Consider the following 27018-nt stretch of genomic DNA (forward strand, 5'->3'; position numbering starts at 1 on the left):
CTTGGGCTCAATCTCACACCCTGAGATCATGACCTGAGCCAAAACCAAGAGTCGGGCTCAACCAACTGAGCCACCCAGGCGCCCCCACCCTGTTTATTCTGAAACCTCTGGCAAGCTGTTCATATCCCCCAGCCTCCATTTTCTTAAGTGTAAGTTGGGATTGGGGGTCTCATTCTCATATGGTCATGGTGAGGGCTGACTTAGATAATGTATCAAAATAATGTATTCGGAAAGGCTGGAACACCTGGGAGATTAATAATTATTAATACATGGTTAAAAAGTACAGTATCAATTTTGACGAATATTGATGACATATTGATATTTTTATATCATGCAATGCTATATTAATGCCAAGGACATAAGTGTAAGAACCCATATTATCAGGATAAGACTAACATGACTATTACCATATTATTAAGACCATAATAACTATTTTCCTAACAGAAACCTTGAAAACGAAGGTAAAATTGGGTCTCCTGGGGATATCTTGAGTTCCCTGGCATTGGTGGCATCTAATCTTAACTTGGAAGAAACTCAGATTATGTGTGTGCAGGAGTGGGGAGGGACAGGGTAAGGGGATGAACCCTGAACAGGGCTTCGAAAGATACAGATCCCAAATCCCTTCTCCTCTGGACCTTTCACGAAAGAAAAAAATCACTAGGAAAATTTAAGCCTACTGGGGAGGGCTTACACTGCGTCAGGAGGAACATTCGTGACTATTACCCCACGCGGGCCTCACATGATATTTTCCTTTCTAGTCTGGCCTTTGAAAGCCAGTGTAAATTCTGCCAAGATAAAGATGGTGATGTTTGAGCTTTAATGTGACCTTAGAAATCTAGGATGAAAAACTGTATGGCCTTGTCCATGGTGAGGAAGTTGACAGGTTACCTAGGCAAGACAAGCTAACATATAAGCTTTGGTGTGGATTATCTGCACTGGATGTTCCGGGAGATCTAAACTCACAGTAGGCACGCAGGGAGTCTCATGGGCACTAAGTAACTCGAAATCAGGAGATAATGAAGCTACCACCATACGAAGGTTGTGTATAGGGGAAATTTTATACAATCTGCAGAGGTACCAAGGCTTCTGTTTTTTCATTTCTTACTTTTAGACACAACGCCTCCTGAAAACAAAACCAAAGGTGCATAAAGCAAGAAATACTGCATCCCAAATTGGGGCGCTGAACATGGAGGCAGGCTCTGGAGCAGTCACTTGAGGACAAGGGTTGGCTGATTTTCTGGGAGTTCTAGAGGCAACAAGATACTCAGCATTACCCAGGTCATTTGGGAATTCCCATTTTGGCTCCTCTACTCGCTGTGTCACTGGGAGCACATCAGTTAAACGGTTAGAACTCGTTTTCTTTCTCAGTGAAATTGGAATACAATTTGGAATACACAGTAGGCTCGCTGGGAGGACTGAAAGTGCTCTGCAGTCTGAGGGCTGTTCTAGGACTGCAAACTCCTGTCTGGAGCTGACTCCTCCAAACCCTGCCACTCAGGCCTGCCGCTTTGCTGCTCCCAGCCTGGAGCCCTGTTGTCTGCTCCTCGGCCTCCAAGCCCTCTGTCACTGTGCCCGTGGGGTTCACAGAGACTGCAGGCTGCCTCTGAGGGAGAGTAGGAAGCCCTAGGGAGAATCAGTGGGTGGATTCCACATCTCACAGCAATGCCTAGTGAGCTCACACACCCCTGGGCAGCAGATCATGGCCTCACGCTGTCCATAGGAGAGACAAACAGAGGAAAATACCAAAGCCTAATGGCTAGAGCGCTGGTCCAAAAAAAAAGACAGACCTGGGTGGAAATCCTTTCTTTGCCCAAGCCCGGGGTTTTCCATCAAAATAAATACTGTAACAGTATTTATGTCATGGGGTTGTTGGGAAAGTTTTTAAACGGGAACATGAAAATGTATTCCACAAGTATTACCGAGTGTCTCCGGCATGCCAGGCAGCATTCAGAGCGCGGAGGACGCCTTCCTTAGGGGATCCCTTAAGAAGACATGGTCTCTTACGCATAAGAAGCTTACATTTTACTGGGGACAGGAAGGGGGCAGTTAAGCAGTGGACAATGCACAAGCAAATAAACAAAATCACTTCAGGCAGTACAGAGTTCTATGCCAAAGATAGAGCAGGGTGATGTGATAGAGTAAATGGATGTCAGAGCATTACCTGGACCAGGTGGTCAGAGTGGGGCTGACACCTGAAGGTCCTGAGAGCTGTCTCAGTGCAGGAAGAGCTAGAGCACATGGTTGCCTTCCCTGACCGATTCCTACCATTTTGGAAGGACCGTAGCACCTCTTTACTGCCCACAATGTGTTCATTTTATAGATGGGAAAATGCAGGCTCAGAAATGACAAGTACACACGGCACCGAGGCCCCATTGCGTGTCCTCTCCTCTCCGCGCCCTGGTTCCGCCTTCTTGGGCGTTAAGTTTGGAGTTCAGTTAGAATGACCTACTTACCTGCTTGTTCCTATCACTGCTTGGCAAATCTTTTAGACAAATTTCTATTCATTAGATGTTGATTATGTCTAATCTTTTTGTTTCATTTCCTTGCAGTGGAAATGCAGACCTCTAGGAGAGGATTCAGGTATGTTTGTATCCCCACTCCCGACACTTTGTTTCTTCATTTGAAATTTGCTTAATAGTGGAGAGTAAACTTCTGATATGCTCTTTTCTTTTGCCTAAGGCTTCCAGTTTTTTCAAGACCTTCACATTTTTTAAGAACGTAGGTAGTGCAAGACCTGGAAACAACCTAAGTCCGTCAGTGGATGAATGGATAAAGAAAAAGTGCACATATTACATACATATACATGTTATATAATATGTATATAACAAGTACACACACACACACACACAATGGAATATCATTAAGCCATTAGAAAGAAGGAAATCCTGCCATTAGCAACAACACAGATGGACCTTGAGAGTATTTTGCTAGATGAAATAAGTCAGAGACAGAAAAACAAATACCGTGTGATCTCACTTATATGTGGAATCTAAAAAACTGGAACCCACAGATAGAGAGAAGAGATGGGTGGTTGTCAGAGGCAGAGGAAGGGGGCTAGGGGTAGGAGAAATGGGTGAAGGGGGTCAAAAGGGACAAACTTCTGGTCATAAGATGAATAAGTTCTGGTTATGTAATGTACAGCATGGTAACTAGAGTTAACAATACTGTATTGTATATTTGTAAGTTGTGAGGAGAGATCTTACAAGTTCTCATCACAAGAAAAAACATTTATAACTGTGAGAAGATGGGTGTTGAGTCAACTTACTGTTGTAATCATTTTACAATATATGCATGTGTCAAATCATTACACTGTACGCCATATATGCATGTGTCAAATCATTACACTGTATACCTAAAATGAATACAATATTATATATCAATTGTATCTCAATAAGACTAGGGAAAATATATCAAAAAAGAAAACAAGAACATAAACTCTGGAGGAGAGGCAAAGGAATTCAAAGAACTAGCTCTGCTACCTCCTACCATGCGACTCTGGGTGAATTACTTTACCTCACTGAATCTTAGTTTCCTCATCTGTAAAATGGGGATAACAACACCCACCTATAATTAAATAATATTTTTTTAAAAAAAGATTTCATTTATTTCTTTGAGAGAGAGAGAAAGAGCTTGAGTGGGGGAAGGGGCAAAGGGGGAAGGGTAGGGACAAGCAGTCTCCACGGTGAGCACAGATCCCGCCACGGGGCTCGATCGCAGGACCCTGAGATCAGGACCTGAGCCGAAACCAAGAGTTGGACGTTTAACCGACTGAGCCATCCAGGTGCCCCTTGAATCATAATACTTAACATGCTTGACACAAACTAACCACTCAAGACCAACACACACACATACATCCGTATGAAGTAGACACTGCTATTCTCCCATTTGACGGATGAGGAAAGGAAAGCACCGAGGGATTTCTGTAACCTGCTCAGGGTCACCAGGTGGTACTCACGAAAGAGGTGAGATTATGTCAGGATGAAATGTGCTTATGATAGCGTGTGACAGATAGTAAACATTCAATAAAGTGTAGCTATTTATATAATCAGTTTAAAGCATTTATGCCCCTGCTCTGTCTGCAGTGTGTTCTGTAAATGTCAAGGGGTGATGTGTCTTTCTGGAAAAATGAGTAATGCTCCATGGCTTCAAAGGTTTCCACTCTTTAGCCCATTTCCCAATAGCTGAATTGTCATTTTATCATCATAGACTAGGAGCCAAACTGAGAATATGAATTCACATCTTGGCATTGTTTATATTCTCTCTCTGAAAGCCTGGGCCTTTGGAAACACAATCATATTTATTTTAATAAAACTGCTTTATGACTTGCTTGCCCTCTAAATTCCCTTTGCTCTTTGGGGAAGGCTGCTGACAGGCAATGGGGCTTTGTTTTAGTCCCTGTGCTGGGATCGTAATTAACTGCCACGGAGAGAGAGATGGGGGGTAGTCAGCAGAGAAAAGGTTAAGGACAGTGCTTTTATGCACGAGACTGACTTTCAGGCTCTTGTCCAAGGAAGGGGAGATTATGCTTGACCTGCCAACTTAGAGACCAGGCCCTGGATAAACAGGCAGTCCAATCCAGGCTCAAGAGTTACTTACCCCTTTTAAAAAGCTTGAATGTGCGGAAAATTGGCAGTGGTAGGGTCTGCAGGACCTCTGCCCTTCTGAGACCTCATGAGTCTGCTCTCTGTAAATCACTGTCAGTTTATAGTTACTAGTCTCTAGACCGACAGGCTTCTCGCTATGAATGTAGTTTGTCATCCTGTCCTTACTACAATTAAAGGAGTCTGCGTCCCTTGAAATGTGACATTGCCCCAGGGAAAGTTAAAACCAATGAAATGTTCTTAGACCGTCAGACCTGGAAGGAATCTTAAGAGTGCTGTGTTTGCCAACACAGAACTACGTCCGTGGGGACTGCCTGGACCGTCTGCTAGAATTCCAAGCCCTGGTCCTCACTACGCCTGCTCTATCAAAATCCTCAGACTGTGGGCCCAAAGGTCTCAATTTTAATAAGTTCCCCCAGGTTATTCTAATGCACAGTGAGGCTTGAGAGCTACAGATATGGAGAAACAGATTCAGTCATCTGAATTACAGATCAAGATACTGAGACACTACAATTTGTCCCCGAGGAGGGATAAACACAATGCCCTGAACCTTCTGACTCTCAAACAAATGTTTTTGTTTTGTTTTGTTCTGTTTGTTTGCTTTTATAATATCATATTCCTTTTAGCTTCATGGAAAAAGACTTCCTCCACAAATTTTACACTGGGGTCTGGTTATCCAAGGTTTATAAGGTTTAGCTGAGACAGGAGGCAAGGGACACTGGGCGATCCAAGCTTTATTATTGCTGAAACTAGGAGAAATAGAATTTTGGGAAAATAAATGATTAAAATTTAATAGTAATGTCAAGGAAGAAGAGATAGATAAAAAAAGAATAAGGATATTGGTTTTTGATTGATAGCTTCATCAGGAGCATTTATTTTTGTTACTATACAAAGAGTTATCTAAACAGGGCAACTTCGTGCTGACACGGCTGTCTCTGGTTTGCAGGGAGCAAAAATGTCTTATGTGTGTCGGGTATTTGAAAATGCTTTCCTATCCATGACCCTATTTGATCCACATCACTCTGGAGAGATAAGTTTAGCATATCCAAGTATGAGATGAGATTCAGAGAAGTAAAGAGACTGCCCTGAGTCTTGTTAGTAACGACTAACATGCATATTAGGAAGCATATTAGGAAGACTATTACTATGACTGTTTAGGAGTGTACCATGTGCCAGGAATCTCGCTGAGCACTTGATAGGAATTTTCTCACTTAATCATCACGACTGCTTTATATACTTGTCTAATTTGACCCTCATCACTGCTCAATGAGATAGTAACATGCTACTGATGAAGAAGCTAAGGTATAAGGAAATGAATCACCTTTCATTCGTTCCTCTACTCATTCAATAAACCCATGCTAAGCTTCTCAGTTCTAGACATTTATTTAAGCTCTAGGGATACTCTGCTTTCGTGGAGATGACACTGGACGGTAGAAATAAGCACTAAACAAGGAAATGGATAAATACATAAATCGCTATGAAATGAATCAAAATAGACTGTGGGAGTAACTGGACATGGCAGGTGTTGTGTCTTGGACACTGTGGCAGATGAAAGGTATTGGAGCTGACACCTGAAACAGGTACACAGCTGCCTGGGGGAAGAGGGGCGGCAAAGGCCCTAAATGTGATCAGCCTATCTCTTGATCCAGCAAAGAGGATGGAACGGAGTCACGGGGTGCAGGAGGGGGAAGCAGCGGCAGAGGAGTCAAAGACAGGAGGAAGAAACATCCTGCAGTGGTAGGGAAAATCCTTTGACTTTGAGAAAGGTCGGAAGCCACGGAAGGGTTTGAGCAGGGCAGTGACCTGATGTGATGTACTTTAGAAAGCTTGCTCTGTACCAAAGCAGGGAGATCCCATAGAGGGCAGAGTGGAACTTGCCCAGGGTCATACAAGTGATGGGAGGGTAGTGGGGGTGCAGGTCATCTCAGTGTTTAGCTCTGGCTTCCTGAGGAGGCAGGCATCAGTCTCACCAGCATGTTATCCTCACCTTCCGCGAATCCTGCGCTCGAGTCCTTCCTGCCACACACAAGAGACTCTCCATAAGGACAGGGGTTGTTGCTCTCCATGGCAACTGGCAGAGAGGAGCCACCGGGGCGGGCCAGCGGGCAGAGCTGGGCCAGAGCCGTTCTCAAGGCTGTGGCCCCAGGTGGCCTCACTCACCTTGGACTTCTCTTGATGCAGCTCTATCTGGATGTCTGTGAGCTTGGTCCTGAGGTCTTCATTGGCAGCTTGAAGGGCGACGATGAGCGCTTCGGGCTTCTCGCCCTTATTTCGCCCTTTCTTGGACATTGTTCCTTTCTGAAGGGAGTCTTCGAATGCCTTTCAAACAGGTGCTGCCATGTTACTGCTTCTTATCGTGGGTGCAATGTCTCAGTATCTACTGCGTGGTGCTCCTTGGTAAGGTCTCCTCAGCCGCTGCCCTGGAAGCCCTGGGGAGAGGCAGAGACGGCGATTACGGCTGTGGCAGGGACCTGGGCCAAGGGCCAGGCAGGGTCTCTCAGTCTGAGCTACCTGTATGAGCCTGCTCCCGAGGGCTCCTGCCCCCAGATCCTCCCATCCACTTGGCACATGAATTTAGAGCCATCTTTCGAAAGACGTGGTCTTGTCCTCCAATGCCCTGCTCAAAATCCTCCAAAGACCTATGAGTATTTGAGTATATTTTTCATATCTCAGAGTGCTTTTTATGTCTAAAACTGCCCATTCCCCTATCTTATCTCCTCCATTTCACTCACTTACTCTCCAGCCCTAAGAAATCCCCTTTATGGGATGCCTGGGGTGGCTCAGTCAGCTAAGCGTGTGACTCTTGATTTCCACTCAGGTTATGATCTCAGAGTTGTGAGATTGAGCCCCGCCTCTGCATCGGGCTCCACGCTGGGCACAGAGCCTGCTTAAGAGTCTATTTCTCCCTCTCCCTCTGCTCCCCTCCCCCCCTTTAGCTCTCTCTAAAAACAACAACAAAAAAATACTTTTTATTATTTTTTAAGCAGGCTCCATGCCCAGTGTGGGGCTTGATCTCACAACCCTGAGATCAAGACCAGAGCTGAGATCAAGAGTCAGTGGCTTAACTGATTGAGCCACCCAGGCACTCCAGAAATGCCCTTTAATTTTCTGATTCTTGCTCTCTTCCCATAAAGACTTTCCCTACATTGTTCGTTTCTCTCCATGCTCTGCCCAGCCTCCTCACAAGTCCTCCTGTGTTCTCATCCTCACAGCCTCACACACATACAGCTTAGTTTGGCTAAATTTTATGACTCCTTCAGGTCTCAGCTTCCATATCAGTTCTTCCTGGAAGCACCTCCAGATTATTACATGCCCTCATTATTTAATGGTGGTCACACCTCCATGAATCTGTAAACTCTGTGAGGGCAGGAATGCATTAATCCTATTCACAATTTGCTTCTCAGAATCCATCGTTAAGACCTGTGATGTACCAGGTAGTCAACTGGTATTTGTGAAAGGAAGTCAACTATGTGATGACTTCATGTCACCCCATAGAGAGCCCCCAGTTTAAGAAAATTCTATATAAAAAGACCTAGAATCATACAATGGATAAACTAAAAGGAGGGGGGTTAGTTATACTGGGTTAATTGGGTGACTCATTTATTCATTCAGTCAGTATTGTTAGAGTTCCTTCTTTGTGCTATGGTAGGCACACCATGTTGAGACTGAAAATAAGAGCCCCAAGACAGACAATAAAACTTTTCTATCTGTCTATCTATCATCATCGTCTATCTTCATCATTATCATAATCATCACCGTCACCTATCTGATAACTGCCTTTAAAAAAATAAACACTAGTTGTTTCAGAAGTATAGACAAGGACTCCTCCCTCCAATGAGGTGACTAAGGAATCTCCTTGAGGAAGGCGGCATTGCTTGGAACTTAAGGAGCATGATGTTAACAGATGTAGAAACAGATGAGGCATCCCAAGTGAATGAAATGGCAGGTGCTGAGATACAGGAAAAAAAAAAAATCACAGCAAGTATTTCGTGGGGAAAAGGAGGGCTTGATCAATTGACCCAGAGTATGGCTGATGGGAAGTAATGCTAGAGAGGTTGCCTGGAAATGATAGATTGTGGAGGACCTGGAATGCCAACCTTAAGATTTTGGAATCCTTTTTTTTTTTTTTTCTTCAGTAAGCAATGGGTAAGCTGCTGAAGTTCTTGGCAGGTGGATACCCTAACAGGAAATGCTTTGGTGTTATTCTGGTGGCAGAGTGGGGAGAAACTGGGAGTGGGGAGACTGGACAGAAGGCTACTGAACTCGCCAAGGTGAAAGATGATGCAGCCCTAAACAGAACAGCATCAGCAAGAGAGGGAAAAAAAGGGATGTGTCTTGATTTACAAATTCTTAAATGTGTCACAGGAATGAGGAGATCAGAAAAATATGGATACCAAATTGTGAAAGTCAATGGGAAAAACATGACAAGATACTAGAGAAAGTTTCTCACACAACCTTTCAGAAAATTGGGTATTGTGTACATGGAGGTGCTTCGGTCCAAAACTAAGGGGAATTCCTACTGGTCACCCATATGTTCCAGCAGCTGCTGTTCTCTCAAGCCCCCTGGTATGCAGCCTGGTGGACCATGCTGGGATCCTGGGCTTTCTGCCATCCCCACATGAGCACTGGGGCCATGCCCTTTGCAGTGTGACCCTAGGGAAAGGGATAGGAAGAGGTTAGGAGGTAGCGAGGACCAGTCTGTCTCTAGAAGTCATGGAACTGTCCACCATATTCTACCCTAAGCTGGATGTTGGAGTCCTTCTTCACGCTTATTTTGCAAATGTTGCCAAATCATTGAAGTGTATAGCTGGGAGATGTTAAAGGGGCTACCATTCTTTGCTTTTAGAATTGAAATGAATTAACAAGCATTTATTGGATTTTTATGATGAATATTACTAGGCACGAAGATAAATAAGACAGTGTTTAATTTCAAGCAGGTGCTAGGAAAGTGAACTCACATGTTTTTGTTTAACAGGTTTCTCTTCCTCTAGCTGAGCTCTAAACATTGCTGGTCCCCTGGGTTCCCCAAAGTTATCTCCAGTGACCCCACCAATAGGGTTATGACTCCCCATTTTATATCCATAGCCCTGACCACTCCCCAAACCCCGACTCACATATTGAACATCTTACTTACCAAATCTACTTGGATATCTGACTGGTGGATCAAACCTAATCTAACTAACATGGATGTCTTTATTACTAGCCCCTCATAGCTTCATTCTCTCTGGGTTTTCCCATATCAATAAATGCACCACCATGGGCCCAGTTGTTGCAGATCTAAGCTTAGAAGCCCTCCTCTCTTCTTGTATCCATCATTCCTCTTCTCTAGTTCACCAGGGGTCCTGTTTGTTTTTCCTATAAAATATAATTCCCTTTGGTCAACTTCTCTCAGCCCCCTACAGTGCTCTCAGAACATGGAGAAAGGAGGAATTTGAGAAAAACTTCAGTCACTTCATAGCCTTATGGTCTTCCTTTCTGACTAGAGATACAGGAATGACAGAGAAAGAGCTTGAGAAGCACTGGGAGTCACAAATTTGCTGGACGCATTTAAAGAAGGTTGTGAACAGGGAGAAGACAAACTGGGTTAGATTGTACAGGTTCCTGCATGACTGATGGTTAGGTTTCATTGGTAATGATTCCATTTCATTATGTAGAAACAAAGCATTTGAATATAAGTGTAATAATAAGAGCTTAGAGTGACTGACTGCTTTGAGCTAGACATTGGACTAAGCACTTGACATACTGCTCTCATTTTGTCCTCCCTAAAAATAGGGGGAAACGATTCACAGAAAGATGAATTAACTTACCTAAAATGACTGAGTCGTAGGCAGTGAGGCCTTCATGCAAGACTGGGACCCAGGCTGTGATGCCCTGGGTTGCACTGCCTCATGTTTGCATTTTAGAGAGGTAGCTCAGGCAGTGTGATGGACAGTGAGTTCCCAGGGTAGGTCACACAGGAAGCAGGAAATCAGGCTGCCTCACTGGTCCAGGTGAGTGGAAGACAGCCCTGAATCTACCCATGGCCATGGGGATGAAAAAGGACGTAGTAACTCTGACACATGGAGATTTTGATGGAATCATGTCTTCCTTTTAAACATTATTACTGGCTTGAACATTCTTCTCTGCCATGGTAAATAATGAGTACCAGCTTTCTGGTAATGCTTGCAGCAGAAATGTGCACTGCCATAGTCATATTTTACATTTTAATCTATAATCCTTTCCCCAAAAATATAATACTATGTGCCTGACTTCATGCATTTTTTTATGTCCGGGAATTATTTTTAACTTAGTCCCATAAGGGCTAGGGAAAAGAAGAGGGTTAAAAAACTAGAAACAGAGGCGCCTGGGTGGCTCAGTCATTGAGCATCTGCCTTCAGATCAGGTCACAATCCCAGGGTCCTGGGATCAAGCCCCATATTGGGCTCCCTGCTCGGCAGAGAGCCTGCTTCTCCCTCTCCCACTCCCCCTGCTTGTGTTCCTTCTCTCTCTCTGTCTCTGTCAAATAAATAAATAAATAAATAAATAAATAAATAAATAAATAAATAAATCTTAAAAAAAACAAAACAACCAACTAGAAACATGTCCAAGACAGAAAAAAGCATCACAGAAAGTTACTGATAGAGTCAGCTTATGGATACGGTAACGTGAGCATCAGTTCATAAGGATGATCCCGTACATCTTCCTGGTGAAGGAGAATTTTGTGAAGCCTTTTCCGGTTGTGATGGGTATCGGGCAATCTCATGATTCTCGTATATAATTTTACTACAGTGCTTCTGTCACCCTGTGCTGCCTACCCCCCACCCCGCTTTTTGGGTAGCTTTACTGAGATATAATTCACATATAAAATTTACCCTTTAAAAGTGTATTAATTCAGTGGTGCTAGCATATTCTCAATATTGAGCAATCATCACCACAATGAATTTCAGAACTTTTTATCACCCCAAAAAGAAACCCTATACCTGTTAGCAGTCATTCCCTATTCCTCACCAAACTCTCTCAGCCCTAGGCAATCACTAATCTATGGATTTGCTTATCCTGAACATTTTCTATCAAATGGAATCATACAATATATAACTGGTTTCTTCCACTATACCATAACATTGTCAAGGTTCATTCATATTATAGCATATACAGATATTTCATTTCTTTTCACTGCTGCATAATATTCCACTGTATGGCTAAAACTGCATTTCATTTATCCAGCCATCAGCTGAAGGACAAGTGTGCTGCCTCTGCTTAAGTAGCCTGAGGCGAGCCTTTCAAAGAAGCTGCCAGCCAGACCAAAGACCTCTACGCAGGCAAAAGGTCTCACTGTGCATTGGTGAACCTGACACAGCAAAAAAAAAAAAAAAAAAAAAAAGCCTTTTTTTGAGAGACAGAGAAGCACAAAGGAGGGCATGAAGATATAACTGCAAGCAGGGGGAATGTTTCTGGACCACCTTAGGAGCCTGTGTCAATGATAACGTCTGACCCAGTAGATGATCTGGATCCAGGAGGAATAGAAGCCTTGTTCAACTAAGGGCCGATCCTTGAGGTTATGAGATAATCTCTTGGGAATCCTTGCCTTTTAAAACATGGATCATTGTTTGAGAGTAAACCTTAATGTACAAGTGGATTATCAAAGGAAGAATTACAGTCATCATTCATTCATTCACTCACTCATTCAAACAGACATTTAGAAGAAATATAATGTAGTATTTGGGAGTAGAGCTTACCAAATCTTTGGTCTGGTTGTGCTAAAATCTCCTGGAAAGTTTTAGTGATTCTAGAGCTCCATCTCTTTAGATTTGGATGTAGTAGTTGCCAGGTGATTTTGATGCCAGGCCATTTTTGAGAATTTCTGGTTAAGAGTATGGGCTATAGGTCAGACAGACTTGAGTTTATGTCCCACCTCTGTGTTTAGTAGATCATGTGGATCATGGATAAATTGCTTAGTTCTCTAGGCCTCAATATTCCTCATCTCCAAAATGGGGAAGAGGGGAAGGGAGATATATAGGACTATGACATTGGACTATTTGACAATTAAATGAAAAAGTGTAAGTGATAGTCTCATATAGTTCATGACAAACAGTTACCTCTTATTAAGAGCTCTCTATTTCTACTATTGGCTAAGGTGGTGGAAACAAAATAGCCTCTAAGTGCTGTCCTCAAGATGCTTAAATTGAGTAAGAATGATGGCAGATATGCAAAAAAAAAATAATTCAAGAGTCACACTATGGAAGGCCTCAAATATGAACAAAGCTATTCTTATTCTTGGTTCTCTATAGACTCATTTACGCATTGACACAAAACCCGAGAGACGGAAACCACACAATTCTTTGTCAGAAGTATGGCCATATATTTGGCTAAGAATGTGGCCACTATTTACTGAGTTCTGTTCTCGGCTTTTCATAGACATAAAAAAATCTAAGCATCATTCCTACCCTCCAGTGGCTTCCAGCCTATAAAAGGAGACAGGCGTGTATAAAGAGAAAACAAATTCTAGAAAGCTGTGAATGATACAGTCGGTAAATGCTGGGGCAGTGCCTTAGTTTGGACTAAGGAAGACAAAGACTTGTTAGAGAAGGTGTCATGTGAGCTGAGCCTGAATGAGGCTGGGTACCTTACTGGGTTCTTACTCTGTGCCAGGCACTGTGCTAAGGTACACTAATGTTAGGTCCATTAACTCACTGAACTGTTTCAATTCACCCTTTCAGATATTTACTCTTACTATTTCTTAGGGAACTGAGGATCAGAAAGGTTAATTAACTTGACAAAAATTACACAGCTAAGAAATGGCAGAGCTGCAACTCAAATACACATCTGTCAGTCTCCAAAGTTGCTGTTGCTGCTTCTTCTTCTTTTTGAGAGAGAGAGAGCATGCACATGCACGGGCGTGGGGGAGGGGTTGAGGGAGAGGGAGAAAGAGAACCCCAAGCAGGCTCCACACCCAGCATGAGCCAACGCGGGGGCTGGATCTCACAACCCTGAGATCATGACCCAAGCAGAAATCTAGTAGGACGCCCCTTTCCAAAGCTTCTTAACACTTACATTAACACTTTCTTGAAAGACAGGCAGGGTTCAGCTCTGGTTGTAAGTAGGCTAAAGAGATGGCAAATGTGTTATGCAAATGTCAGCTGACGGCTTACAAAATAGAATGATAGGATGCAGTGGTTAAGAGATTGGACTCTGAAATCAGTAAAACTGGCTTTGAATCAACCTTCCTTGCTGTATATTCTTAAGAAATTAAACTCTCTAAGGTTCTGTTTCTTCACTATAATATGGGGAAAGGAATATATTTATTGCAGTGAGCTCTTCCAAGGAATAAATGAGCTAAAGTGTGTCAAATGGTTAGTAAATTATTATCATCATCATTACCATGGTTATTATTTTTCTATTATTTTTCTCTTTTTCTAACTATCCACAAAAAGCCAGCTTTGATTTTAAGAGAAGAAGAAATGCATTTATCACCTATTCATGTTAAAAAGACAGGCCAGGAAAAGCCCAGAGATCCCCGGGAAGACTAATGGAATTCATGTTTATGCTTTTGGGACAATGGGACTTGCATTGACAGGATCAGTATGCCCAGGAGTCTTGGCTTCGTCGTTGGTTCTGCCCTAAGCTATACACTGAATAAAATCATTATTAATCTTGGAGGTTCCAATAAGGCTGTTGCCTTGGAGTCATGATTTGCAAAGCAACTGTAATACAAAAGGGCTAAAGTTCATATGTGTGAAGCTAAAAACTTCACCACTTCTCTGTGATTAATATTTGGGTATGTCCACTCTACCAAAGCCTTGGGAGTTTGTTTCTGCCATTTCCCCCTTTTTTTTCTAAAGACAATGCTTTGAGTCAAACGTTGTTAGTGTGTAAAATGAATGAATTAAACTGCTTGCTTGATTCCCGGTGATCTGGCAGAGATGTATTATCACTTCTTAAACCTTTCTCTATGCAGGCATAAAGTCTCACTGTGCACCCATGAACCAGACACAGCAATTTGATATAAAGGACAGGGGCTGATGTTTAAGCCAGTCCAACCCAGGAGTCCTAGTTTCCCTAGATAAAGGGAATGTGGTGCTGTGGCTACAGGGGGGGTCAAAAGACTTTTTACCCATTACACATCTCTTAGAAGAAAATGGATCCGAAAGGCTGACATTCTGCATGGCAACGATTATGCATCTTCAGGATTGTAGGGTGCCAGGCGTATATGTCTTCTTATGTTTGTTTTTCTCTCTCTCCCTCATCTTCCACTGAAATGCCCTTTTTATCACCTAATAATAGTTGTAATTATTATTATTATTATAAATTATTTAAAGTTTTGTTAAGTTTTTCATATGAAAGAATGCTAAATAAAACCCTAAACCTGGGCCTCTTGGATGGCTCAGTCGGTTAAGCGTCTGCCTTCGGCTTAGATCATGATCCTAGGGTCCTGGGATCGAGCCCCAAGCTGGGCTCCCTGCTCGGCGGAGAGTCTGCTTCTCCTTCTCCCTCTGCTCTTCCCTCCACCACCGTCCCTGCTTGTACTCTCTCTCTCTCTCAAAAAAACACAACCAAAAAAACCCAAACTTATTACTCCCAATGAATGTGTTTTCTTGATCTCAGGTTTAAAATTTCACATCAGAAATATACTTCATAACGTGTAGAATAAGAAAGCACTCTCAACACACATACAAGAGACATCTAACCTCTTTAAGGGGGCTTCTTAGGAAGGCTTGGTAGAAGTGATGTCAAATTTGGGATCCAATACAAGTAGGATTCATCCAGAACTGCTCTATTCTGCAAACCCTTGGCTTTGCTCATGCATGCCTTTCCCTCTGTCAACATCCTGGTGAACTCCCACCCATGCATCCTTTTTTTTTTTTTAATGATTTATTTATTTATCTGTGGCGGGGAGGGAGAGAGAGTCTCAAGCAGACTCTGTGCTGAGCACAGAGCCTGACACGGGGCTACATCTCATGACCCAGAGAACACAACCTGAGCGGAAACCAATAGTCGGAGGCTTGACTGCGCCCCCCAGAGGATCCCCACAACGCATCTTTCAGGGCCCAGGTCCAATGGAATCAGTTATTCCCTCATCTGGATTTCCATTTTTACTCTGAAGGTACTTCTTCAAGTATTCATCACTCATTCCTCAATTCATTTACTCATCAATTCACATATATTGATGAAGCATCTTGAGCGGGGGATGTCGGTGCTAAACTTAAGAGGCAGGGCCCTTGTCCTTCCCAAAGGAGGAATCAGCAGTTTTGTACAGTGTGGTAGTTGCATACATGATAGGAGATAGGAATCACAGGAGTCTTGGTGGGCCAGGAACGACTACTCAGGGAAAGTGCTTTAAAAAAAAAAAAAAAAAGATGTGTAACATGAGGAGGAATCAACCAGTAAAGGGCTGGAGGGGGAAAGAAGAACATTCCAGGCGGACAGAGCACTGAGTATGAAGGTCTACAGGTAAAAGAGAATATGAATGATGCTGCAGAGAAACAGACAGGCAAGAGCTTGGAGGGGAAAAGATCAGAGAGGAGCTCAGAGAGGCAGGCAGACAGCGGCTGGTGGAGAGCAGTTTTGGGAAGATGGACTTCAAGCCCCTAGCATGTGTAGTCACCAAGAGGTTCATACAGGGAAGTGGCTTGATCGCATTTTGAATTTGGTAACAAACCCCTGGCAACTGAGGATGGAACAGAAATGCAGAAAGTGTGGAGGCTGTGGCCATAATTCATTTACACTGTAGTTAATTTTTAGGCGAGTGAGTCCCACTTAAGGGTAAAACTGTGTTTTATTCATCTTTGTGCTTATAGTACCTGTCACAGTGGCCACTACGAAGTTCAATTGAATTAATATTTATCCAAATCCAAGGAAAATACTGAGATGGAGGGATGTATTTCACAATTTCTACGAAGATCAATTATAATAAGGTCTACTATGGGAAATTTCTCTTACTTTGCAGGAGCCCTTGAATGACTGTTTTGATTTCAGGCAAAAGTTAAGCTTGGTGTAAGAGTTAAATAAACAAAAAAATTAAATGAATTTTTATTTAAGCCATGTATTGAGATTTCATAATCCTTGCTGCTATCCATCATACTCCCGAGCCTAATCTCACTCCTCAGCACCGAGTAAGTCATCTTGTACTGCGCTCTATTGTCTGGGTTTAGAAGGCTTTCATAAGGACTAGTTAAGCAAAGTAACTCTCTCAGTGCTATATTGTCTTATTTGCATCGTCCTTTCTTTCTGGATTCAAAGTATTTCACAGATGTTAGAATGAGAAGTACCAACTTCATTGGACATGGGGGAGAAATCTCAAACACAGCAGGAAACTATTATGAATTCAAGGTCAGACAGCAAGAAACATGCCTCAAAGCCCCTTCCCAAGGCAGGCATTCACTCTGTATGTACACTTTTATTAAAAACAAACTGGTATATTAAGTTAAAGAAAAATAACCAAATCACTGAAGGAAGTGGTCTTCTGATAATTATATTTGTAAATGATAGCAAGCTTTCCTATTTTAGGTGTAAGTGAAACAAGTATAACCTATTCTGTTGTTCCCTTGTTTTCAAAGATGTTGAATTTAAAAAAAAAAAAAACCTATCATAAAGGCACTTGCAAAGTGTTACACATGAGCAGAAATTTCTATATATAGGAGGTGAATCAGGGGTGTACCTGCTATTAAAAGAGGGGGAGCAGAACAATATCTGTATTAAGATTTACAGTGGAGTGCCTGGGTGGCTCAGTCGGTTAAGTGTCTGCCTTGGGCTCAGGTCATGATCTGGGGTTCTGGGATCCAGCCCGTTAGACTCCCTGCTGAGCTATTCTCCCTCTGCCCACCCTCCACCACGTGCTCTCTCACTCTTGCGCTGTCTCTCTCTCAAATAAATAAAATCTTAAAAAAAAAAAAGATTTACACTGATTAATATGACTTAAGTAGAAGCACATCAAGTTTGAGTAAAATAACTTCTGGATATACTGTGTGGTTCGATTAGAACTGCATTTAATTTTCCACATTCGACTGAAGAGAATCTGGCTATCACTATTTCCCCTATGTTATAATATGGTATGATATAGTATAATATTACAGAGCAATATAGATTATTCCTTTTTTAACATTTAGGATTCTGTTTCGGATTTTGTCCCAGAGGCCAATGTATAACTACATTTTTTTTTTCATTTGATGGGATCTTGGAAGCAAGACCGTACGTAAGGAGGACTAATGGAAGGTTGTCAACCTACCCCAATGTAAGTTACATGCTATAGGAAAATAATTTTAAAAAACAGATCAACAGGGGCGCCTGGGTAGCTCAGTCGTTAAGCATCTGCCTTCAGCTCAAGTCATGATCCCAGGGTCCTGGGATCGAGCCCCGCATCGGGCTCCCTGCTCGGCGGGAAGCCTGCTTCTCCCTCTCCCACTCCCCCTGCTTGTGTCCCCTCACTGTCAAATAAATAAATAAAATCTTTAAAAAATAAAAATAAAAAAAACAGATCAACAACTCTCTCTTGAACCACAGTTACTATGTTAGAGTTGAAGATGATGCACGATGTAGGTACCAAAGCTGTGTATCCTTTGTGCCAAAGGAGTGGGAAACACACACACACACACACACACACACACGTGTGCATACACACCAACAGCAGGAAGCGCAGCAGGAAGGCAAGGGCCATCTCTCTCTGGCTCCTTGTTGAATTTCAGTGCCTAGCACAGTGCCAGGCACAAAGTAGATGCGGAATAAAAATTTCTGAATAATTAAATGACTTCACCAAAGAGAAGCCTTTATGGTTAAGGCTGGGACATGAAGGATGAACAGGAGGATTCAAGGAAAGACAAGAAGGTAGGACAAGTGGAAGGTAAGTGTGAGGAATAAGTTATAGATCACAATGTTTGATGTGTGAAGTTCATCGTGGGAAACTGGTGGATGGACAATTGGAAAAATAAAGAGAGAGTAAATTATGCGTGTGTTGACAGCCTAGATATTGAATTTATGTCTTGATTAATAATTACTGAGAATCTGATAAACACTTTTAAGAGGAGAGACATGATCTAATTTTATTTATTTATTTATTTATTTAAAAGATTTTATTTATTTATTTGACAGAGAGAGAGACAGCAGGGGGAGTGCGAGAGGGAGAAGCAGGCTTCCCGTGGAGCAGGGAGCCTGATGCAGGACTCAATCCTAGGACTCTGGGATCATGACCTGAGCCGAAGGCAGACGCCCAACTGGCTGAGCCACCCAGATGCCCTGATCCAATTTTTTTAAAGGAAGATTAATCTTGAAGTTGAGTGTAGGCAGAATGGAACAGAAAGGAACCAGAGGTCAGAGGTCAGGAGAGCAGTCCATGGTTGGTGTTGAGAGAGAGAGAGGACATTTGGATAAGGGTAGGAGGGTAGAAGGGCTTTCTCTTCCTTAAGCTAAAAGAACTCTTACTCATCTCACCACCATCATGTTCTTCAGCCTCACTCAACACCTCTTCTCTTTATTGAGCACTCCATATGTGCTGAGCACTGCACAATGCAGGGCCTGTGCGTATCCGCCCATTTCAGACTTACAGCAAGGCTATGAGATGCATGAGGTCACAATTCTCCATTTATTAATGAGAACTGAGTTGATAGGAGACCCATTCCCTCACTTAAGAGTCACAGAGCAAGGTAAATGATGTAGTTAAGGCGTGTGTAAGCCTGAAGCTTCTTATAGACGTGAGTTCCTATACTTCTCTCCATCTGGTGTGTGGTGTTTGAACACTCCACATAATGTGCTGATTTGGGGAAGTAATGCCAGAAAGAAGGAAAGATCAAAGATGACAACCAGTGCTTGCACATGGGACATTAGAAGAATGTGGATACCATCACAAATTTGCAAAGATGAAAGGAGTCACACACGTGCTTAGAAGTAACAAGACCTAGGGGCGCCTGGGTGGCTCAGTCATTAAGCGTCTGCCTTCAGCTCAGGTTATGATCCCAGGGTCCTGGGATCGAGGCCTGCATCGGGCTCCCTGCCCTGCGGGAAGCCTGATTCTCCCTCTCCCACTCCCCCTGCTCGTGTTCCCTCTCTTGCTGTGTCTCTGTCAAATAAATAAATAAAATCTTAAAAAAAAAAGAAATAACAAGACCTAATATTTTCAGGGTGATTAATATAAGCCAGGTAGTATACTAAATAACATATATTCATTTTCTCATTTAATCCACATTATAAATATTACAGATAAAGGGGGGAAAGCCCAAAAAAGAAATATGGATTGTGCAAAAGTGTGTTGGTGGTCAACAGCAAAGTCAAGACATAACATGGACAGCCTCACTCCAGAGCCTGTTTGCCCAGGGACTACGCTGTATCAGAAACACTCCAGTTTGTTTTGAGAGAAATCATGTTTCAGGGTGCGCAAGAGCGTCTTTTAATTATTTATTACTTATCTACTTTTAAAATTTTTCTCCACATGTATTTGAAAACAATTTCCAAGGCCTCAACCAGATAAATGTACTTCAACATAATGAGATTTAAGACATTTAACATGAAGTAGACAGTACATGTGTACACACATCTAGAGACTGGTGTTTAAATCGCAATAGTTTTCTTTAGTAGTAGATGACGGGAGATCTTAATTTAAAACTTCTTAAGGCTTTTCTTCTCCCTCTCCAAGATATCTATAATAATTGTTATATAACCTCTATAATCTGAATGAAATAACGTTTCTGGGGAGAAAATGAAGAAGAATTCAGTGAGGAAAGAGGGGCAAACAGAAAGTAAGCGTAGATAACCAGCTGGAGCCGGGAGTGAGGCTGGAATAAACAGGCAGGCTTTCAACAGCACATTATGAAAAGCTGGAATTAATGCAAGCATAGAGATTTTTGTTCCTAAATCTGAAATGCTTTGGACTCTAAAATGCCCCTTCTCTCTGCTGAAGAGTGAACCAGCCGTTAGGCAAAGCAAGTCAGAGCACACTTGTTCACTCCGTAAAATCGACAGCTGAAATCAACAAGATCACAACAGTCTCCTTCTCAATGGATGCCGGGCCCCTTCTCAGGAAAGGACTATACAGTCCGTTAGATTGGACCCTGAATAAATCATTTTTGGAAATCACTGGGAAGACTGTTTTTTATCAAACCTACCTTTCTCTTTCTTCACTGCCCACCAGCCTCTCCCGTGTACCATGTAAAAGATTTTATTTATTTATTTGTTTGTTTGTTTGTTTATTTATTTATTAAAATTTATTTATTATAGACTCAGGAATACAGATCACTCAGGGCAATAAACTGTTTTGCCTATGAAATTAACTTTCCTTCCTTCAACGTCTCTATCCTTTTTTGCTTCATAGAGGCAGAGATTTTCCTGGGCCTGTTCACCACTTTTAACCCCACTGCTTAGCATAGAGCCTGACAGTAGGTACTCAGATATGAAAATGTTTATTGAGTTAAGTAAATGAAGCCAAAATGGAATTTTCAATGGCAAGAGTAAAGAACTCCTTCAACCCACAAAATATTAATGTTGTCCTCCCAAATAAGGACTATTACAGAAAGAAGTGTTATTCACAATTGACTTAATGATAATGTTATTTCACCCCATGTTAAACTCTGGAGTATATTAATAGTACTAACTACTTAGAAATGTAAGCAATATACTTACAAATGTGTAAGCAATTTACTTCTAAGAAACACATTTTTTCCCCTAGTACTTTCTTTGACTTATTACTTCCTGACACAGAAAGTAGGAATTATAATTTCTCCTTTATGGTTTGAAACCACTTCTACAGACAGTCTTATTAGGAAAAGCAGTTTTTTTCCACATGGACCTTACAGGAAGATTCTGAGAGCCAAATTTCCTCTTTGTACAGTAAGCAATCTTTGATATTTCCAAAACTCTGGGGCCTTGGCCTCTGGCATTCTAGATCATAATAGCATTTGTATAGATAATTATTAAACTTCATCTGCTTACTCACCTCATACTGTGACAGATGAATGCTATTGCTACTGCTAATCATCATCATCATTATTATTATTGGCTATTTACTACTGCCGGCCGCTGTGCTAAGCTATTTAAAAGCATTATCTTTTCAGTGCTCTGAGGTGGGTGTTAAAAGTCATCTAGTCCAGCACTAACTAACTGTATGATTTATGAATCCTCTCTACAACTCCCCACTGGGAGACACCGACATTCAAATAATGAACTGCAGGCCTGAAGATGTGATGAGTTTTGGAACAGAGAAGGAAAGCAGACCAAAGCACAGAGGAGATCCAATTCCCTGGGGAGGACTCAGGCTGCTTCTAACAGAAGGCACGGTTGAGCTGAGTCTTGAAAGATGAGAGAGTACTTGTCATATGGTTGAAGGAATAAGGAAGAATTGAATAAATATAAGATTTGGTAAGAATCACAGATGTACCGAGACTATTGATTAACCAGAGTTGTGAGGATGGGGAAGGAGAAGGAATTTGGAAAGGGCTCATTTTTGTATCTGATGCTAAGCTCATCTGAATTCTTACTTTTCAAGTAAAACTTTCAATTTTGGGTGAAGGGTTCCACGTTCTGATCTGTACAGTGAAAAATTGTTTAATAATAACTACTAAACTTTCTGTATGTCAAGCACAGTACTTACCAATGCACATTTATTATTTCACAAAAACAGATTCATGAGATAGATATCATTTTCCCACTATACAAGAGAAGAAATTAAAATTTAAAATTTGCCCAGCATTACACAGCTTGTATGTCTACGAGGCACTCATTCATTCAATTGTTCCTCGAGAGTCTGTGATGTGTGTCAAAATCTGAAAGTGGGTCAGCCTGCTTTGAAAACATTTGTTTTAACCACTACACAGCACCTGTCCCTCCCTTAGCATCAGAAAGGGATTCCATATTTTTTCTTTTTCACATTTATTATTTTTTTAAAGATTTTTTTTTAAAATTTGAGGGGGGGATGCCTGGGTGGCTCAGTCGGTTAAGCGTCTGCCTTCGGTTCAGGTCATGATCCCGGGGTCCTGGGAACGAGCCTCATGTCCGGCTCTCTGCTCAGCGGGGAAGCCTGCTTCTCCCTCTCCCACTCCCCCTGCTTGTGTTCCCTCTCCTGCTGTCTCTCTCTGTCAAATAAATAAATAAAATCTTAAAAAAAATAAAATTTGAGAGGGGTAGAGAGAGAACAAGCAGGGAGAGGGGCAGAGGGAGAGGGAAAAGCAGACTCCCTGCTGATCAGGGAGCTTGATGCGGTACTCAATCCCAGGACCCTGAAACCATGACTTGAGCCAAAGGCAGATGCTTAACCGACTAGGCCACCCAGGCGCCCCTCACATTTATTATTATCTTTAAAATTCTCAGATGACTCAAGAACAAGTCGTATTCTATAGAAGTCAAAGTGTGAGGCTACTAAACACATTTCTCAACCGGAGCATGACAGATTTAACACAAAGCTGGGCATCATTGTTTTAGCGATGCTCTGAATGCCCTCTGAGTTCATGGCTTAGGCCATTTCACTGATAAGTGCCATTTTTCAGGGCACTTATAATCTAGCAGTTAATATTTTTCCTGTGTGAAATAGGCTAAGACAAGGGAGTATTTTACTCTGGCAAAAAAGTACACACAAAATAGCTCTTAAGTCTTAAATGATCACATAAGAGAGATAACTAGGTAAGACAGGATTTGAAGCCTAAATCTAGGGCTATGATGGAAAAACCAAGGCTTCGTACAGAGACTGACAAAACACAACCGATAGGGGTAAATAGGAGTCATTAAGATTTCCCTTGTATTCATACAGATGGGGTAACGGAGACTTAGTGGAGACACGCGATTGGCTTGCGGCCCAGAGCTGGTAAGCAATGGGGTGAGGCTGTCCTCCAAGCTGTTTGCCTAGAGAGCCCATTGTCTTCGCTCTATCCCTATCGTACCGCCCTCATAGGGAGCGGGTGAAAATGACATGCAATAATGCAGGTAAAGGGTTTAGCAGAGCATGCGTCAAATAAGCACTCTCTTTAAAATCAGTTTGACAAATACGAATGAACATTTAAGTGCTGCCAATCACTGTTCTTGGCCCTGAATAAATACAATAAAACATATAACATGCACGTCTGGCTCATGGAGCTAATGTGATAGGTGGGAGAGACGCACAATAAGCCTGATAAATAAAGACCGAAGTACTACGCCGGATGACGACAAAGTGCTATAGGAAAAAATAATAATAATAAAGCGCAGAAGTGATAGGAAGCGTCCAGGTGGGATTTTTTCAACTTTAGATAGGGAAAAGTCTAACCAAATAGGTGCTATTTGGCTGAAGGCTGGAAGGGAGGGAGCCATGCGGATGCCCGGGTGCGTGGCGTGGCGTGGCAGGGGACGGGGCGGGGGAGCATTCCAGGCGGGGTGCGGGGCAAGTGCGGGAGCTCCACAGTGGGCACGGACATCCCAGTTCCAGGAACCGCAGGCAGCCAGCGAGCCTGGGGGCAATGAGCGAGCGAGGACAGCAGTCTGAGGGCAGACGCGAACGGGAGGGCAGTGTGTGCAGACCATGCTATGCTTTTTAGGCTACTTGACATCAGCTTGGGCTTTTACTGGGCGTGAGGCCCCACCGCAGGGTTTGACAGGAGGAGGCCCTGATCTGACTCGGGTTTTAGCGCTTCCCTGACTGCAACAGGAAGAGGAGAAGAATTGGCACGCGTGCAAGTACAGACACAGGTTTGGAGGCTGCTGCAAAAATCCAGCTTTGAGATGGTGGTGGTGGCTTAGGCTACGGAGGCAGGGAGAAGGATCAGATATAAGCTGCGCTGGAGCCTTCTTAAATTGGCATCTGGCCAAAATTACGACCCTTTGGTTGTTGAGCTGAGATGCAAAGCCACATAGGCCTGAGTGAAGTTTTAAACAATGCGCTAGGGGCGCCTGGGTGGCTCAGTCGTTAAGCATCTGCCTTCGGCTCAGGTCATGATCCCGGGGTCCTGGGATCGAGCCCCACATCGGGCTCCTTGCTCCACGGGAAGCCTGCTTGGCCCTCTCCCACTCCCCCTGCTTGTGTTCCTGCTCTCGCTGTCTCTCTGTCAAATAAATAAATAAAATCTTAAAAAAAATAAACAATGTGCTATACTCTTTGTCTCTGAAATGTACTAAATGCTCCCAGTCTAAGAAAGGCGTTAGGCCAAGCACTGCAGATGAAAGAGATGAGGGTGACTATCCCTTCCCCTTTAGAAACTTAACTCTATTAAGAGGACAGTATACGTGACTATAAGCAGCGGCATACTGTGGCCATATGCATTCCTCCAATAAATATACTGGGTGCAGTTTTAGGTGCTGGAGATAGATGGATAGAATAGACAAAGATCCCTGCTCTCATGGGGCTTATATTCTAGTAGAGTGAGACAAAAAATTAGCAAGTAATATAAATTATACAGCATTCTAAAAGGCAATAATGAGGGACTTCAACAAGATCAAGCCCATACCTGTGTAACACTCTTAATACTGAAAAATTATGACCGATGTAATGTCCATGTAAAAGAAACTGGCTTAATAAGGTGGTATGTCCAGTCTACAAATTAGTATGCAACAGTTTAAAAATACAGAAGTAAATCTAATGAATCAATGAGATTAATTTTACTTTAAGACAGATAATAAAGAGCAAGATAATGAGTGAAGGGAAAAGCCTGATGTTATACACACACACACACACACACACACACACACACACACCCCCCTCTATGTACACATGTATGAATATAATGCCACAGTATATTCTGGAATGATAGATGATAGGGTGAAAGGTACTACCTTGCTTAGGAATCAAGACTTTCTAGATTTGAATCCTGCGGGGAATGTAGTTCCAACCCTTGCTTTCCCAAACACGGGCCAGTCCACAGGCAACCGTCCACAGCTCTGTGGCTTTGAGGCCGCTGCACGATACACTGGTAGTCCTCTGCCCCATCTTGCAACAGCTCTGACAATTACATACTTTGATCTACTCTGAAAAAGCTGAGACCCTTAAAGAGGACAGGGTTGGTCCTGGGTGAGGACAAGATTTCTTCAGTTTTTCTCCTGTCTCCCAAGGCCTTCTCAGAGGCTTGGGGGTGACCAGGGCCCCTCCTGGCCTCCTTTCTCTGGCTCTGCCACGATCTCCTCGAGCAGTGCTTCGCTCCATTCTGTCTCCCCCGGATCACTACGTGTGATAAACCACTTCTGCCAGTGTGCTAGCAGATAAGGCTTGTGTTCACAAACTCTCCCATCCCCCCAGTGCATGAGTTTTATTTTAAAAAGGGATTTAGGAGGCATAAGCATCGCATGAGATTGTGTATGAGAAAACTAGCTGTTACCCATAAACCACTGTACTTAAACTGAGTTATTAAAATGATTATTAACTCTCCCACCCTCGCTACGGTACACACATTAAATGTTATGATTATTATTAACCTTCTCACCTCCTCCGCAGTATACATATTGGGAAATGCTATTACTAAACCCCCTCTCCCAGCCCTGCTCCTTCTGTCACTGGGAGGGCATTCACAGAAACTGTGCTAGGCTTAAAGGCCAAGGATTTTAGTCTTCCCTATTCCTAGTGCTGCCGAATAATCTTTTTCCTTATTTATTTATTTATTTATTTATTTAAATTCAACTAGCCAACATATGGTACATCATTAGTTTTTGATGTAGTGTTCAATGATTCATCAGTTGCATATAACACCCAGTACTCATCACATCACATGCCCTCCTTATGGCCCATCACTGAGTTACCCCACCCCCCCACCACTTCCTTTTCCACAATCCTCAGTTTGTTTCCTGGAGTCAAGAGTCTCATATGGTTTGTCTCCCTCTCTGATTTCTTCCCCTTCAGTTTTCTCTCCTTTCCCCTATGGTCCTCTGCACTATTCCTTATGTTCCACATATGAGTGAAACCACTCTGGAAAACAGTCGGGAGGTTCCTCAAGACATTAAAAATAAGAGCTTTCTCCTTATTTATAAGCTTACAAGGTATTTGAACATGCTTTATCTCGTCAATATTCACAATGAGACTGAGGCAGACTCCAGTGTTCCCATGTTATAGATGAGGAAACAGGCTCAGAGCATGCAGTCGCTCACCAGCATTGTTACAAGGCTGGGAATTAACCTAATTTGTCTTCTTCCAAACACATGTTCATGTACCACAACCCAAGCTTAGTCCCTGAAGGAGCCTTGCCCAGGACAGGGGAGTGTTTCCCCTCCTTTTACTCAAAAACACATGAGGGTGCTGGTGGATTAGGAGGATATAGAAGAAGGAGCCCAGGAGCCAGAGTGAAGACTACTTGGTTTGCAACTGTCCACACCTTGTGTGAGGACATCTGTATGGGAGCCCACAGGCCACACCTGCAGGTGCACGCTCTTGAGTCTCTTGGCTCCTGTGTTTCCCTGCACAGGTTTCTGTTTCTGGATCCTCTTTCAAGTTATCAAATAGAATGCTCCCTAACACACTGCATTTCCCTTGCAGGGTCCTCTCTTTAAATTCTAATGATCTCAACTTAAATGT

At 42.7% G+C, this 27018-nt stretch overlaps 1 protein-coding gene across 3 annotated transcripts in view; it reads right to left on the reverse strand.

Moving 5' to 3' along the window:
- JAKMIP2 (janus kinase and microtubule interacting protein 2) overlaps positions 1-27018 on the reverse strand; it is a 163046-nt gene that overhangs the window by 64712 nt on the left and 71316 nt on the right. For all 3 annotated transcript variants that reach the window (XM_027606594.2, XM_027606593.2, XM_027606588.2), the window contains exon 2: positions 6762-7030. In XM_027606594.2, the coding sequence (XP_027462395.1) occupies positions 6762-6890 (129 nt within the window). In that variant the 5' untranslated portion in view covers positions 6891-7030. The remainder of the gene's footprint in view (positions 1-6761; positions 7031-27018) is intronic.

This window comes from Zalophus californianus, chromosome 5, assembly GCF_009762305.2.
Source record: "Zalophus californianus isolate mZalCal1 chromosome 5, mZalCal1.pri.v2, whole genome shotgun sequence".
In the NCBI taxonomy this organism is placed as follows: domain Eukaryota; kingdom Metazoa; phylum Chordata; class Mammalia; order Carnivora; family Otariidae; genus Zalophus; species Zalophus californianus.